This window comes from Pogona vitticeps, chromosome 4, assembly GCF_051106095.1.
Source record: "Pogona vitticeps strain Pit_001003342236 chromosome 4, PviZW2.1, whole genome shotgun sequence".
NCBI classification, from domain to species: Eukaryota; Metazoa; Chordata; class Lepidosauria; order Squamata; family Agamidae; genus Pogona; species Pogona vitticeps.
In genome coordinates, this window is record NC_135786.1 from 36,364,562 (window position 1) to 36,378,017 (window position 13,456).

At 40.9% G+C, this 13,456-nt stretch overlaps 1 protein-coding gene and 1 long non-coding RNA gene across 7 annotated transcripts in view; one reads left to right on the forward strand and one right to left on the reverse strand.

Moving 5' to 3' along the window:
- Nucleotides 1-13,456, reverse strand: part of LOC144589154 (uncharacterized) — a 75,636-nt gene that overhangs the window by 33,929 nt on the left and 28,251 nt on the right. The window lies entirely within an intron of this gene.
- LOC110073326 (arf-GAP with SH3 domain, ANK repeat and PH domain-containing protein 1) overlaps nt 1-13,456 on the forward strand; it is a 46,074-nt gene that overhangs the window by 8,808 nt on the left and 23,810 nt on the right. For all 6 annotated transcript variants that reach the window (XM_072997065.2, XM_072997067.2, XM_072997068.2 and 3 more), the window contains 9 exons: nt 588-637; nt 759-888; nt 3,396-3,481; nt 5,782-5,857; nt 6,597-6,683; nt 7,528-7,628; nt 9,167-9,236; nt 10,693-10,780; nt 11,753-11,801. In XM_072997065.2, the coding sequence (XP_072853166.2) occupies nt 588-637; nt 759-888; nt 3,396-3,481; nt 5,782-5,857; nt 6,597-6,683; nt 7,528-7,628; nt 9,167-9,236; nt 10,693-10,780; nt 11,753-11,801 (737 nt within the window). The remainder of the gene's footprint in view (nt 1-587; nt 638-758; nt 889-3,395; nt 3,482-5,781; nt 5,858-6,596; nt 6,684-7,527; nt 7,629-9,166; nt 9,237-10,692; nt 10,781-11,752; nt 11,802-13,456) is intronic.

Below are 13,456 nucleotides of genomic sequence, written 5' to 3' on the forward strand. Positions count from 1 at the left end.
TTTCTCTCAAAGACCCAGTCGAAAAAAGCAAACACCCCTCTCCTGCTGCAGTGGCTGTTCTGCTAACTCCTTTTAAAAAATCAAGCCAAGCCCACCCCCATTGTACAAGCACAGGAGGGTTCGGCTTTCCAAAGGCAGCCTCCCCGTGCTGGCATTGGAAATTAAACACTTCCATGGAGCCAAGAAATTGTTTAGTTTGCCTATATCAGAAAGTGGCTCTCTTATTAAGCGACAACAATGTTGGTAAAATGAATGAGGAAGGCTTTCTTTGGTTCATTCCCAGCAATCACACACAGTGGAAATGAGTCAAAGCAGAGCGATCCTACCTGCAACAAAAAGTAAAAGCCCGTTGTCAGGGAAGGAACACTCTGGCAGTGGGCTGGTCTGTTCCAGCAAAGATTTCTGATTGCCGTCCAAACAGTGGGCTAAAAGCCCATCTGATCACACTTTCACGGATATATAAAACAGATTTCCCCCCTCCATATAGAAGTAGCATATTCATTTAGGAATTTAGGCAGGTACTGGATCAGAAGAAGAAATCATAAGCAAAGATGGGATTTACTAGGTGTTGTGTTATCTCTTAATAGGACTTTAAAAAGCCTTTTGAGAAAGCCTGGAAAGACTATGAAAGCAAGCTGTAAGTTGGACTGATGTTACTCTTTCTTATTAAGATAGTAATAATATTATTTTAGAGTTTTTCTTAATAATATTGGGTTGCACATATCCATTAATGAACACTATCTTATTTCCTCTTTGAGTTCAAAGATAGAAAAAGAAAAGCGGGATCTGGCAAAACAGTATGGAATGGTGCGCACCGAGGTTGTGGGAGGAGAAATTGCTGAGGAGATGGAAAAAGAACGAAGAATGTTCCAGCTGCACATGTGTGAGGTGAGGTAAATGGGTTTTTCCCACCCTGGCTGTTTTCTCCATGGGTATCACTCCGTGTGAACAAACTGCATCATTACACATGATGCTATACAGGCAGTCAATGCCCATATGTAAAAGAAAGTTCTGTGTCCAAAAGGAGCTTATGTAAGGAAGAATGAAGTCACATCTGAATAGGGGAAAATAGTAAAGACAGAACTATACAAGGCTGTGTTCAGTAACTTTTCCCTCAAATGCTGTTCACATTAATTTGTAATTATTTTCTCAGAGCTTTGCTACGGTTTTCCTGGTCTCCAGACCAGGAGAGGAATCTTAGAAAGATCAGCACTGGATGAATATATAATTTAATTTGTGAGGAAGATTCATTTATTTATTTAATTTATATCCTGCCCATCCAGACCAAAGTCTACTCTGGGCAGCTAACAACATACAAGAATAATAAAATAAAATAAACAGCATTTAAACCATAAGGATAACAATAAACTAAGTATTGACAGGAGGGAAGGCCTGCCTAAAGAGCCAGGTCTTGAGTTGGCTCTTAAAAACACCCATGGAGGGCGCCTGACAAATTTCGGGAAGGGGGGGAGATTGTTCCAGAGGTGAGGGGTCACTGCTGAGATGACTTTAAAGTAGGGCAGACATCTTCCACGGGTTCAGAAGCTACTTATACCCATCCCTGGACTGTGGAAAGCAGTACTGCTTTTGAAACTCTCACCCTAATTCTTCTTTTCCATTATTTTTTTAAAATGAAAAAGGCCATTTATGGTCCCTAGTAAACAAATTTGTTAAAAATCAGAGGGGAGAGCAAGGGCCCCAGATGGAAAAGATTGTATCCTGCACCACTAAGTGTGAACAGGTCCTTCTCCTGCCATGGGCGCCCCCCCCCAGTAGGCGCGGAAATGAGGGACGGAGGCTGACTTAAAATTCCTACAGGTTACTTTTTATTATTCAACACTTCTTGTTCTACTGCTTCAAAAGGGTCTATTAAACTTAACTCTGGAAGAACCTTATAACTACGAACTCTTATATCTGGTGTTGTCCAGTTGTTTCTTACATTGGGGCTGGCCCAAACCGCTCGCGATCCATCATTGGCCTCAAAGGGGTGGTCCGAACCGTGCAGATCGTCCCACAACAGGGATGCCTCGCCCAGTCCCCCTCGCGTGGCTGTTGTAGTAAAAATGGACTAGGACGAATCACCCTCTGTCCCCCATGCTGGTTGCGGGGGTACATGACCACCACTGTCCATTCTAGCGGCTCGAGCTCCCCTTTTGCTGCATCTTCTCCCAACGGATCTGGTAGCAAACCTCCACCAGTGTGGAGATTAGGGAAATCCTTCAGCAGTCCCAATAGACCTCTTGGTTCACTGCTCCAGTCTGTCTGCACAGCCTTATTTTCTTTTCCTCCTCTCGTCTGTCCGTTATTCAGAAAGCCAGCACGTTTCCCCCCACATTTAAGACCTCCTCCCACGCAATCAAGTCTTGATGCGCCCCCTTATTATCAGCCAAGCAAACCTCCATTGCTTTCCCCTCTACTTTCTCCTCCCCCTCTATCTCCACCAGCACCCCCTCTATACAACCGCAGTCTTTGTCAGGTGCTGATGTACTGGAGGACGGCACACTGATATCTCACTGCTCACACTAAGGGAAATTGTGAGAGATTTTTTTTAACCTCATGAGTATTTTAATAATTTTTGAGCAGTGCTGGGAGGAGATTGTTGCTCACTCCAGTTTAAAAAATGGGGAGCCATCTCCACATATTCTCAGCTGGTGTCAGGTATCAGTGGCTTGGAGATAAGATGTTTTTTAAAAAGCTGTGCTTGTATAACACTAGTACACCCAAAAAACAGGAACGAAGGGAAGTGAATGTGAGAAAAAAAGTGGGAACTTGTACTGTGTTGGGCTATCGTCCAGTCTAGGGCAAAGCGAGGGGCGAACTGTCATGTTTTGCCATTGGTGAACCTTCTCATTTAACAAGCCCTGGCAGCAGCAGTGGAGTGAAGCAAATGTAACAGCAGGAAATAGATGTTTCATTTAATGAGTTATTTGACCTTTCTACCCAGAGTGCTTGCAGATGCTACTTATAGCATGCAATTGTCCTATTTATCCACAGAATTTTTGGGGGGATGGAGCAGGAGTAGATATTGTTTCCCATTTGTCTTCCATGCAGTTATTTTATAGTTTATGTCACAGATAATTTTATTAATATTAAACAGTATTGCTTACCAAAAATTTCTGGGGGATTTTTGCAGCAAAAACAAGAAAGGGGTCTATAAACCTTACAAGACTAGTAAGGTTTATTTGCATGAGCATTCATGACTGCAGTCTACACCACTAGATGCAGATGTATTCCATGTTGCACTTGAATATATAATATATGGGAAAAATGTATGAAACAGGAAAAGATAATGTTGCCAGAGCATTACTCAGTAATTAGCAGCAGAAGAGGAATAAGCAAACAGATAAAAACATAGCTCAGCAATTCAAAGGTGTAACCTTTATATTTGCCTGCAGTATCTAATTAAAGTGAATGAAATTAAAACCAAGAAAGGAGTTGACCTGCTGCAGAACAACATCAATCATTGCAACTCCCAATTCAAGTAAGTGTCATCAGTTCCCTTTAGTCACATTCCTCATAACTTTTATTTGCAACAAAGCCAACAAAGCACCTTAACAAGAAACAAATTGGTGGTGGTATTAATTTTTTTCAGTGAGAACCTACTTTATGGTATTCATTCATTTTTCATTTGTCGCATAAATGATTTCTTCCTTCAGCAAATATATGTGTTCCTTTCTTTAAAAACGTATAAAACAGTCCTTTCTTCCATTAGCAGGCTTTGTACCTTTCATTTCTATTACCATAATAGAGCTGTAGTGGTTAAACTGCAGTACTGTAATGAAGACTCTGCTAATGACCTGAGTTTGATCCCAGTCTCAGATAGCCAGCTGAGCCTGGGATCAGCCTTCCATTCTTCTGAGGTTGGTAAAATGAGTACCCAGCTTGTTAGGGGGCAATGTGTAGCCGGCATCATTAAATTGTAAACTGCCCAGAGAGTGCTTGAAGCGCTATGGGGCGGTATATTTGGTTTTATCTGCAGAAGCCTGCTTTGTGCCAGAATTTTTATTCTAGAATTCTTACCTCTGCAATATGTTAATAACTACCCAGAGTTTAAGATCATTGCCTTAGAGGGGAACATGTATGATAATCTTAAAAGTGATATAGGAAGACCTGTAATACAATCTATACAGGCTGTGCTACTGCAGATAAGGAGGTGAAATGTTGGTTTGTGGATTGTACCGCACCACTTCAGACAACATTTTTATTATTATTATTTATTATTTTTATTTATTTTATTTATATCCCGTCTATCTGGTCAGTTAAGACCACTCTGTGGGTATCATCTTTGGATGTTCTTCCACGTTAAAAAAAACACAGCCCACCTTACAAAGGGTGAGGGGAAGATTCTGTGCCATCATTTGCAGGGAGATTTTTGTCATGGGGAGCATTCATAGCTGTAACCTCCTGCCAAGAGGTGGTGTTCATGCAGTCCCTTCTGCCCCATCAGTCTAATGCAGTGGTTCTTAACGTGGGCGAAAGTGCCCCCCAGGGGGCGATTTCATTTTTCAGGGGGGCGGTGGAACGAAAAGGGGCGGCGTGGGGGCACTGGAGCAGAAGGGGGGCGGTAGGGGGGCCCTGGAGCAAGCCAAACCTGTGCAGATGGCTGCAGCCTTTTTACAGTGTGCATGAATATATATTTTCCTTCAATTTTAATTTAGTTCCAGACTTTTTGTCTTGAAATTTTTAGTTCCTGCATTTGTTTTTATGCCCTTTTTATATTTCTTTTTGTGTCTTAAAATTCATTTGCAACTAAATGTTACTTTTTGGGGGGGCATTTCATTTTCTTGGAATTTAATTTTGTTTTCAGGGGTCATTGGATTTAAGTGTCTTAATAAATCAATCAATCAGTCAATCAATCAATCAATCAATCAGTCACTGCGGGGAGGGGGGCGATGATAACTTCCTCAATGGCTCAAGGGGGCATTTCTTTCAAAAAGGTTAAGAACCACTGGTCTAATGGACATGCACACCAGACCTCTGTGCTTATTTTAAAACTATTTATTCTGGGCTAGGGATGGGCATGAATCACTGGTATGGAAGTTCGTGCTGTTTCGTTTATAGGCTGAATAAATGTTCCGTGCTTCACAGCCCCGTTTACTCTGGCAGGCACCCACAGAGAGGCAGCGCCCTGGCTTCTCTACCCCACCTCCTCCAGCCACGGCCTCTGAGTGGGTGCCCCCTAGAGGAGGCGGGGCTGCAAAGCACTGAACACCTGTTTGGGTGATAAACAAAATGGCATGAACTGCCATTTCAATTCTGGACTAAAACATACATGGCTCCTCTCTGGATCATGACCAGCATTTGTAAGTAGGGGTTTAAATTAGCAGGTGAGAAATATAGGGGTGATCTACTAGTGCCAGTGGAATTTTTTTTTCCTTTCTTACCTCTCCATGGCAGATCATCTGTACAGGTATTTAGATTTTTTTTTTTACTTGGGAAGCTTTAAGCTGCTCCTGTTCCCACATACTTGTCTTCATCTGGATCAAAAGGCATGTGCCTGCTATAGGGAAAAACCAAAGGAATCTTAAGCTACACAGTACCTGTGTTTAATGTATTGTGTAGTCTGACCTAACTCACTCAGGAAAATTCACAGGTAAGACAATATCTATCCACACATTTTCCACAATCATCCAATGATCAAAAGCAAACATTCCCCAGACCACCAGGTATTGTTTCTAATTACAACCCACTTTGTCCAGTGGCTTCAACATTCTGGAATTCACATTTCTTTGAACTGGGAACACTCTCTTTTTAAAATTCCATCCTTTTTTCCCTCAACAGTTTTTTCCAAGCATGTCTAAAGGCCACAGAGATGCACAAACAGTTTATAGAAAATCTTACTCCTGAACTTCAAACTGTAAGTATGCTTTCTCAAACTCATAGACTGCATTTGTATGATGTATTGCACACAAAGCAGGAGAGAGCTGCATCACATCTTAGGTTTGTATATTCTCCCTCCACCACCGCTCCTGGTCCTTTTGCTGCATAACCAAAATAAGGAGTTACGAACCTTTGGGAGAAGCCATGGCTCAGTGGTAAAACGCTTGCTTTCTGTTCAAAACATTGCATGTTCAATCCCTGTTATTTCTAGACTGGGCTAGGAAAAATCCTGCATGGAAATATCCAAGGAATCAGTGTAGACAGTATTAGGCTAGACAATCATTGGCCTGTATCGGTGTGAAGCAGCTTTTTGAGTTCCAGTCTCTACTCTGACCCAGCAGCACATCTACTGTGCTGTACAGGCTGCTCATCCCATTTTCACCTAGAAATAACTCCCACTTAGCCATGGAGGTCAGTGGAGGAGCGTATATGCCCTAGATGTCCAGAGTTATGAATAAATATGCTGGGAGTAGGTAGTGACCAACCTCAGTTATTTTAACTTGAGTTGAATTTCCTTTAACTAATAAAGATTGATTGTTCCTTTACCACCCAGAGAATATTTGCACCAATGGTGTGGTATACAAGTTGAAATAATAAATAATTAAATAATTAAAATATTGAACGTGCTTAAGTATAGAATATAAAACAGGCGGAAAATGCCTCTCAAAGGGGTTTAGCAGCAGCAGTGTGGAATGTGTGGTATGATGCCTTTTCAGATGAAGGCAAAACAGGAGGAGGAAAAGAAACAGCTGTGTTCCCTTCGTGATCAGCTGAAAGCGGCACTTCAACTGGAGGCCAAAGAGGTAAAAACTAGTGAGTGAGAGAACACTGTATGTATGTTGCCTAGCATAAAATAAATAATTGTCCTGCAGAAGTGTTAAAAGGTATGCAATAAGTATTCCAGACAGATCTTTGTCAGGGACTGCATAGGAAAATCAAATAGAGAGTTATGAGGTACCATATGATTAAGTGGAATTCCTGCTTTGTATGTGAAGGATAGTGCATGTTGTACTGCTTTAAAGGAAAAACCTAGTGGTAGCAAGAAGACTCAAAACCACTTGCATAACAAGGTATTGAACCTTTTCTCAGAATTTTTCTTCCCTCCTCCTTCTTGGAACTCAGTCTCACATGGGATGAGGTGCTAGTACAATCAGTGCTAAATGTTGGATCAAGTTGCTGATCTGTCCTCATCATGCTCAGCTCTCTAAATTGCAAAACCACTGTTTTAAGAAACCCAGCTGGTTCCATTGGAGGATTAAGGTTTTCGGGGCCACTGTGCTCAGCATGAACCAGAAGAATCTCCCTCATGATACAAAAAGCATTAATAATTGGGAATGGGAAGAGAGGATAGAAGAATTACTCGCAGCCCTCAGATGTCTGGAAATTAGAAGATGGATTGGAATTGTTTTTTTTTTTTTGCTCCAAAGGATAGGATTAGAACCAAATGGTGAAAATTGTAGGTTAATGTATTTTCACTAAATAAAGCTGTTCAACCATGGAACAGACTAGCTCTTCTTTGCTGGAGGTACTGAAGCAGAGGCCAAGGAAACACTAAAATGTTGCATTAAGCAGTTGTTTGGAGGTCACTGTATTTCAGAAGAACAGGGACTTAACTGTCAGTTGGTCTGTTCACTTTATTCCTGACAGGATTCTGTTAACAAGTCAGCGAGGTACAGCATGCATCAGCTGCAGGGAAATAAGCAATATGGCACAGAGAGATCAGGAAGTCTCTTCAAGAAAAGTGATGGGTAAGTATAAGTACTACAAACCTTGTAACTAAAAAATCTGTGAGCTTAACTTAAACATCAAAAGCCATCAAGACTTGGAATAATTTTTGTACTGATGAGCAACTTTCTTCTGCCAGAGTTTTTAAACTTTCAGTATTGCTTTTCTTTCCTTGTCTTTAATCATACTATAAAGCCTTTGGAGTTTTTTAAAAAATACTTGAATGACAGAATATTAAAGGAATAAAACTAACCCAGTGGGCAAAGTGAGCTCCTTGTAAGTATAGTAATTTCCTCCAAGAAAATAAGGATTCTGGTTGGTGCTTGAAATCTTATTGGACTTCTCCTCAAATTCTTAAAAAGATAAACGTCTGTTTGGGTCATAGACCCATAGATTGCCTCCAGGCCCATCTCTAGGCTGACATAAGCGTCAGTTGCTACTAGTATGTGTGTGTTAATTGCTGAGTGGATTCAGGCACTGAGGATTAGTCTTGTGTGATCCCACCCAAGGGTCCATGGACTGAGGTCCTCCATACTCCTGGAATATGGCCCAGATGTGATTCTAACATTGTAGCATGGTTTGGTGCTTCTAGTGCTATTGACTTGATGACTTTGGCCACTTTATTCCATTTGGAATGTAGCCCTAGTATCTGCTCTTAGTGGAATGCTAAGGGGGGAAAATAGCTGCATAACAAGAAAAACATTAGAAGCAGACATTAACCATTCCCATGCTTAGAAATCATACACTTACTGCTGAATTTCTTCTTGCTGTGCTGCTGCTGGTGTTTGTGTGGAAGTGGTTGTGGGTACAAACAGATACAAATATAAATATTCTCATAAACCCCATTCAGCCTATAGTTAGAGCTGATGACTATGTAAGATACTGAAGGTCCCTTACTCTGAGATAATTGACTATTAAAATATATAATTTGCAGCTAGAATTTTGCTGAACAGCAGCATCCTAAATGTCAGTGGATATACACATAAACATGCATCTCAGCTGGCTTTGCAAGATTTTGTTTCACACGAGTTTTCTTTTTTTTTAAAAAAAATGTTTTCTTAAATATTGGGAACTACAGGAGCAAATTCTACTTGCTGCTATAGGCTTGGATCCTAACATATTTAACAGAGGAAAAATGTTTCATCTCTTCTTAGACCCTATAGCCCTTATTCCCTTAAAACAACTATTTGAAAGGCTAGTGGTCAACCTTTACAATGGAAGTAACAACGTTTCTTATGTTAATAAACTTACTATACTTAGCCCAATTTAGGGTACTTCCTCCCTCTCCTAACAATTTAATGTATCTCCATTCACATCACTCATGAGGACTCTACATAGTGAGGTTTTGTGGAAGGGCAGCAGTTATCTAGAGAGAAGAGAACAGGAAGCTTTCTGTCTGTGAACCTCCCGTTTTAGAACACAGTGTCCCCCGAATGTGCACTTTTACTTGATCTAACTTAACTTTGCCTGTTACTGTATTAATATAGGTCACAGCATTCTCATGCTTACAAATTTGTCTGGTTAGTTTCATGTAAACTGATATGTTCCCATTAAATTTCAGCTTAAGAAAAGTCTGGCAGAAGAGAAAGTGCACAGTCAAGAATGGGTATCTCACCATCTCACACAGCACGGTATGCAGCTCACTTTATAACCTAACATGTTTAGTGTAGCTGGATCAGAAAAGATTATTTGAAAACTAGTTGTGTATAAGAAGGACCATTAGTGGCTTAACTCTTAAGCTATTGACAAATGTTATTTTCTTCTCAATCTCACTTCAAAACACCCAAGAAAAACAGATATAGGTGGTGTCCTTGTTATTTCAGGAGTCACATTTCTGGTACTGAGTGATGGCTACCAACACTCTTTTTATTTTTAGAATACGTGGTTTAGTGGGAACTCTGGATTCTTCCAGATGGAGCCTTCCTTTCTTCCTGTATTCTGTGCTGATGTCGTTGGGATTTTTTATGACGTTAATATGATATTCCTCTCATTTTTCTCAAAACAATGCTTTTTTCCCATGACTTTCCCCCTCAGTTTTGTCCCTCCTGAAATCATGGTGCAATTTTAATACTGCCTTTGTAGTGGGGACTATAATTTAAATGTAGTAGGGAGTGTAATTTAATTCAATTTTACTCCTATTTGAAGCTGATGTCCACAGTTGGTACCTGAACATTAAAAAACTCCAGCTGAGAGAAATGGATTTTTTTTTTAAAAAAAGAAGCAGCAGATTTCCTGAAGAGAACTACACTTTAAAAAAGAAGATTGGGCAAAAATCCCAGGAAATCTTGCTGTTCTTTGGCATCAAGAAACAGAAAGAGCAGTAGAGTCTGTCTAGAAGAGCCCTCAGAAAGATCATTTTACTACAGATTTGCAGGTCTGTGTAGAAGCAAGTTTTAAAAACAAACATGTATGACTACAATCTTACAAATATTTAAGATTGTATTGGGAGCAATCTTAGAGAAGGACCTAAATCTGAGCAAACATATATAGGGTTGTATATCAATGGCAAGGATCTAGGATATCTACATGAAAATATTGATTCGTATTGCTGCTATAAATAGAGAGGAAGACAGAAATGAGGCATTACTAAAAAGAGAGAGAGAGCAAGGACAGATGGTTATCAAAGGTTCAGTTCCTTTCTTTCAGTTTTTCCTCACTTCACTTGAGCTTTGTTGTAGCTGGCTTATTTTTGTAGAAGGAAGACATGAAGGTCAAGCTTGTCATGATACAATTCTATAATCTCTGCCTTCTACTATAATTATATTAAATATAGCTCTGTTTTTAAAAGCTAACAGAAACTTAAATTAAATATTATGGCCATGTTTTGCAAGTGAAGGTAAGACTATAGATATTATCAAATGGGCCTAGTGAGTGGTACACAAACAAGACCCTTCTGAATTCCAGTTACTGTACTTGTACTGTACAGTATTATGAAATTGTGAAGTTAAGTAATGCTTCTTTATCTGGGAGAAATCTCCACAAGACACAGTGGAATTTATTCTCAAATGAATGGCATAGGACTGCAGCTGTACACTTCTTAAAACTAAATTACTGAACTGCCATTTTTTAAAATTATAAATCAACCAGCTACATCGCCCTCCAGTCAAGCTGAATTTGCTCACTTGCCAAGTGAAACCGAACGTGGATGATAAGAAGTGCTTTGATCTTATTTCACGTAAGTCCTCTCTTAATTCATTCAAGTTTTCCTTTCCTTGGAAAGAATTTGAAAGAGCAACCTGCTTCTGTTGCTCTTGATAGAAGAAAGGGAGAAAGTATAGATCTCTTTACTGAAAAAGAGTTTTAAAGAAAGGGGTTGGATCTCTTAAGCCAGAATCTTGTTGTGTACCTTGACTAGATTCCAGTGTTTCTACTAGAATCCTCTTGCAACCCTTTATATACTGAAAAAAACCTGTTGGGGAAGCCCAGGAAACCATCTGAAGGGTTTTTTGTTTACACCATGCAAGGCTTCAAGAAGAGATGAAAGGGGAGATAGGGTCTTGACCTCAGTACAGAGCTGGCTGTTTGTCCCTGTGTATGTTGTCTTCTACCAGCTCATCATGGCCAGTCACTGGCTTTTAGCATAATGAACCTCACAAGCTGTTGCAAAGACAGTGTGAGGGTGCAATCAGATGGGACAATTTTGAACTGCTTGTTGAACAGTCCAGTGCGAGCTGTTTTTCAGTAATCAAACAGTGTATAGGTAATGGCAGTCCAGCCCAACCTCAATCCATGCCCAAGCTAGGCATTTTTTGTGGGGGGGGGGGCTGGGTTGGAGTGATTAATGGACAGAAAAAAGGGTTGCTTTAAGGGAGATTGTTCCTGGCAAAATGACCCTTTGCAGTGTGATCTGATGTAATCCTTTCTTAACATCTGAGCAAATTGAAAAACCATTGGAGGCAGTGATGACACACAATGAGAGATTAATTTCCATGTTGTGCAGCATTCAGGCACTGAAGTTGTGGTCGTATGTTGTGCTGAATGGCTCTGATGGCAGCCAATAAAATTACTGTTTCACTTTTATTCAGTATTGTCCCCAAATTTGGACATGTGGAAATAACCATTCCAAGGCTGTTAATTTCTGTTCCTCTTGCACTTCACCTAAAACATACCTGGCTCTGTTTTGTTTGGTGTTTTTCTCCTTTTTCAGATAATCGAACATATCACTTCCTAGCAGAGGATGAGCAGGACTGTTTTATGTAAGTATTGAAGAGGATGAACAGATCTAGCTGCAAAGTATGAGGAAAATAATGCCTTTTTGGCCTGTTGAGCGGAAACAAGCAAACTGCTCAGAGAATTCTGTCTTTGAATTCATTTCCCAGAGGGTTGCTGGCTTTGTTGGTGCTTGGTGCTTGCCCTTGATTTTTAGATGTTGTTCAAAAACAGCAGGCATAGTCAAAATTATAAAAACCATTGACTGATATTATAGTACATCACAGAAGTGAGTACACCCCCTCACATTTCATAAATATTTTAGTATATATTTTCATGTGACAACGCTGAAGAAATGACACTTGGCTACAATGTAAAGCAGTGACTATACATCTTGTATAACAGTGTAAATGTACTGTCCCCTCAAAACAACACAACACACAGCCATTAATGTCTAAACTGCGGGCAACAAAAGCCAGTACACCCCTAAATGAAGAGGTCCAAATTGGGCCCAAGTAGCCGTTTTCCCTCCCTGGTGTCATGAGACCTATTAGCGTCACAAGTCTCAGGTGTGAAGAGGGAGCAGGTGTTACCGCTTTCACTCTCTCAGACTGGTCACTGGAAGTTCTACATGGCACCTCATGGTAATGAACTATCTGAGGAGCTGAAAAAAATGAATTGTTGCTCTACATAAAGATGGCCTAGGCTATAAGAAGATTGCCAAAACCTGAAACTGAGCTGCAGCACGGTGGCCAAGACCATACAGCAGTTTAACAGGACAGGTTCCACTCAGAACAGGCCTCACCATGGTTGACCAAAGAAGTTGAGTGTCCGTGCTCAGCATCATATCCAGAGGTTGGCTTTGGGAAATAGATGTATGAGTGCTGCCAGCATTGCTGCAGAGGTTGAAGGCACGGGGTTCAGTCTGTCAGTGCTCAGACCATATGCTGCACACTGCATCAAATTGGTATCCAGGGCTGTCATCCCAGAAGGAAGCCTCTTCTAAAGCTGATGCACAAGAAATCTGCATAAGGTTTGCTGCAGACAAAGGACATGGATTTCTGGATGAGACCAAGATAAACTTATTTGGTTCAGATGGTGTCAAGTGTGTGTGGTGGCAACCAGGTGAGGAGTACAAAGACAAGTGTGTCATCTCTACAGTCAAGCAAGGTGGTGGGAGTGTCATGGTCTGGGGCTGCATGAGTGCTGCCAGCACTGAGGAGCTACAGTTAATTGAGGGAACCATGAAAGCCAACATGTACTGTGACATACTGAAGCAGAGCATGATCCCCTCCCTTTGGAGGCTGGGCTGTAGGGCAGTGTTCCAACATGATAATGACCCCAAACACACCTCCAAAATGACCAGTGCCTTGGTAAAGAAGCTAAGGGTAAAGGTGATGGACTGGCCAAGCAAGTCTCCAGACCGAGCTCTATTGAGCATCTATGGGGCATCCTGAAACAGAAGGTGGAGGTGCACAAGATCTCTAACATCCACCGGCTCTGTGATGTCATCATGGAGGAGTGGAAGAGGACTCCAGTGGCAACTTGTGAATGCCCAAGAGGGTTAAGGCAGTGCTGGAAAATAATGGTGGCCACACAAAATATTGACACTTTGTGCCCAATTTGAACATTGTCACTTAGGGGTCTACTCACTTTTGTTGTGAGTGGTTTAGACATTCATGGCTGTGTTGCGTTATTTTGA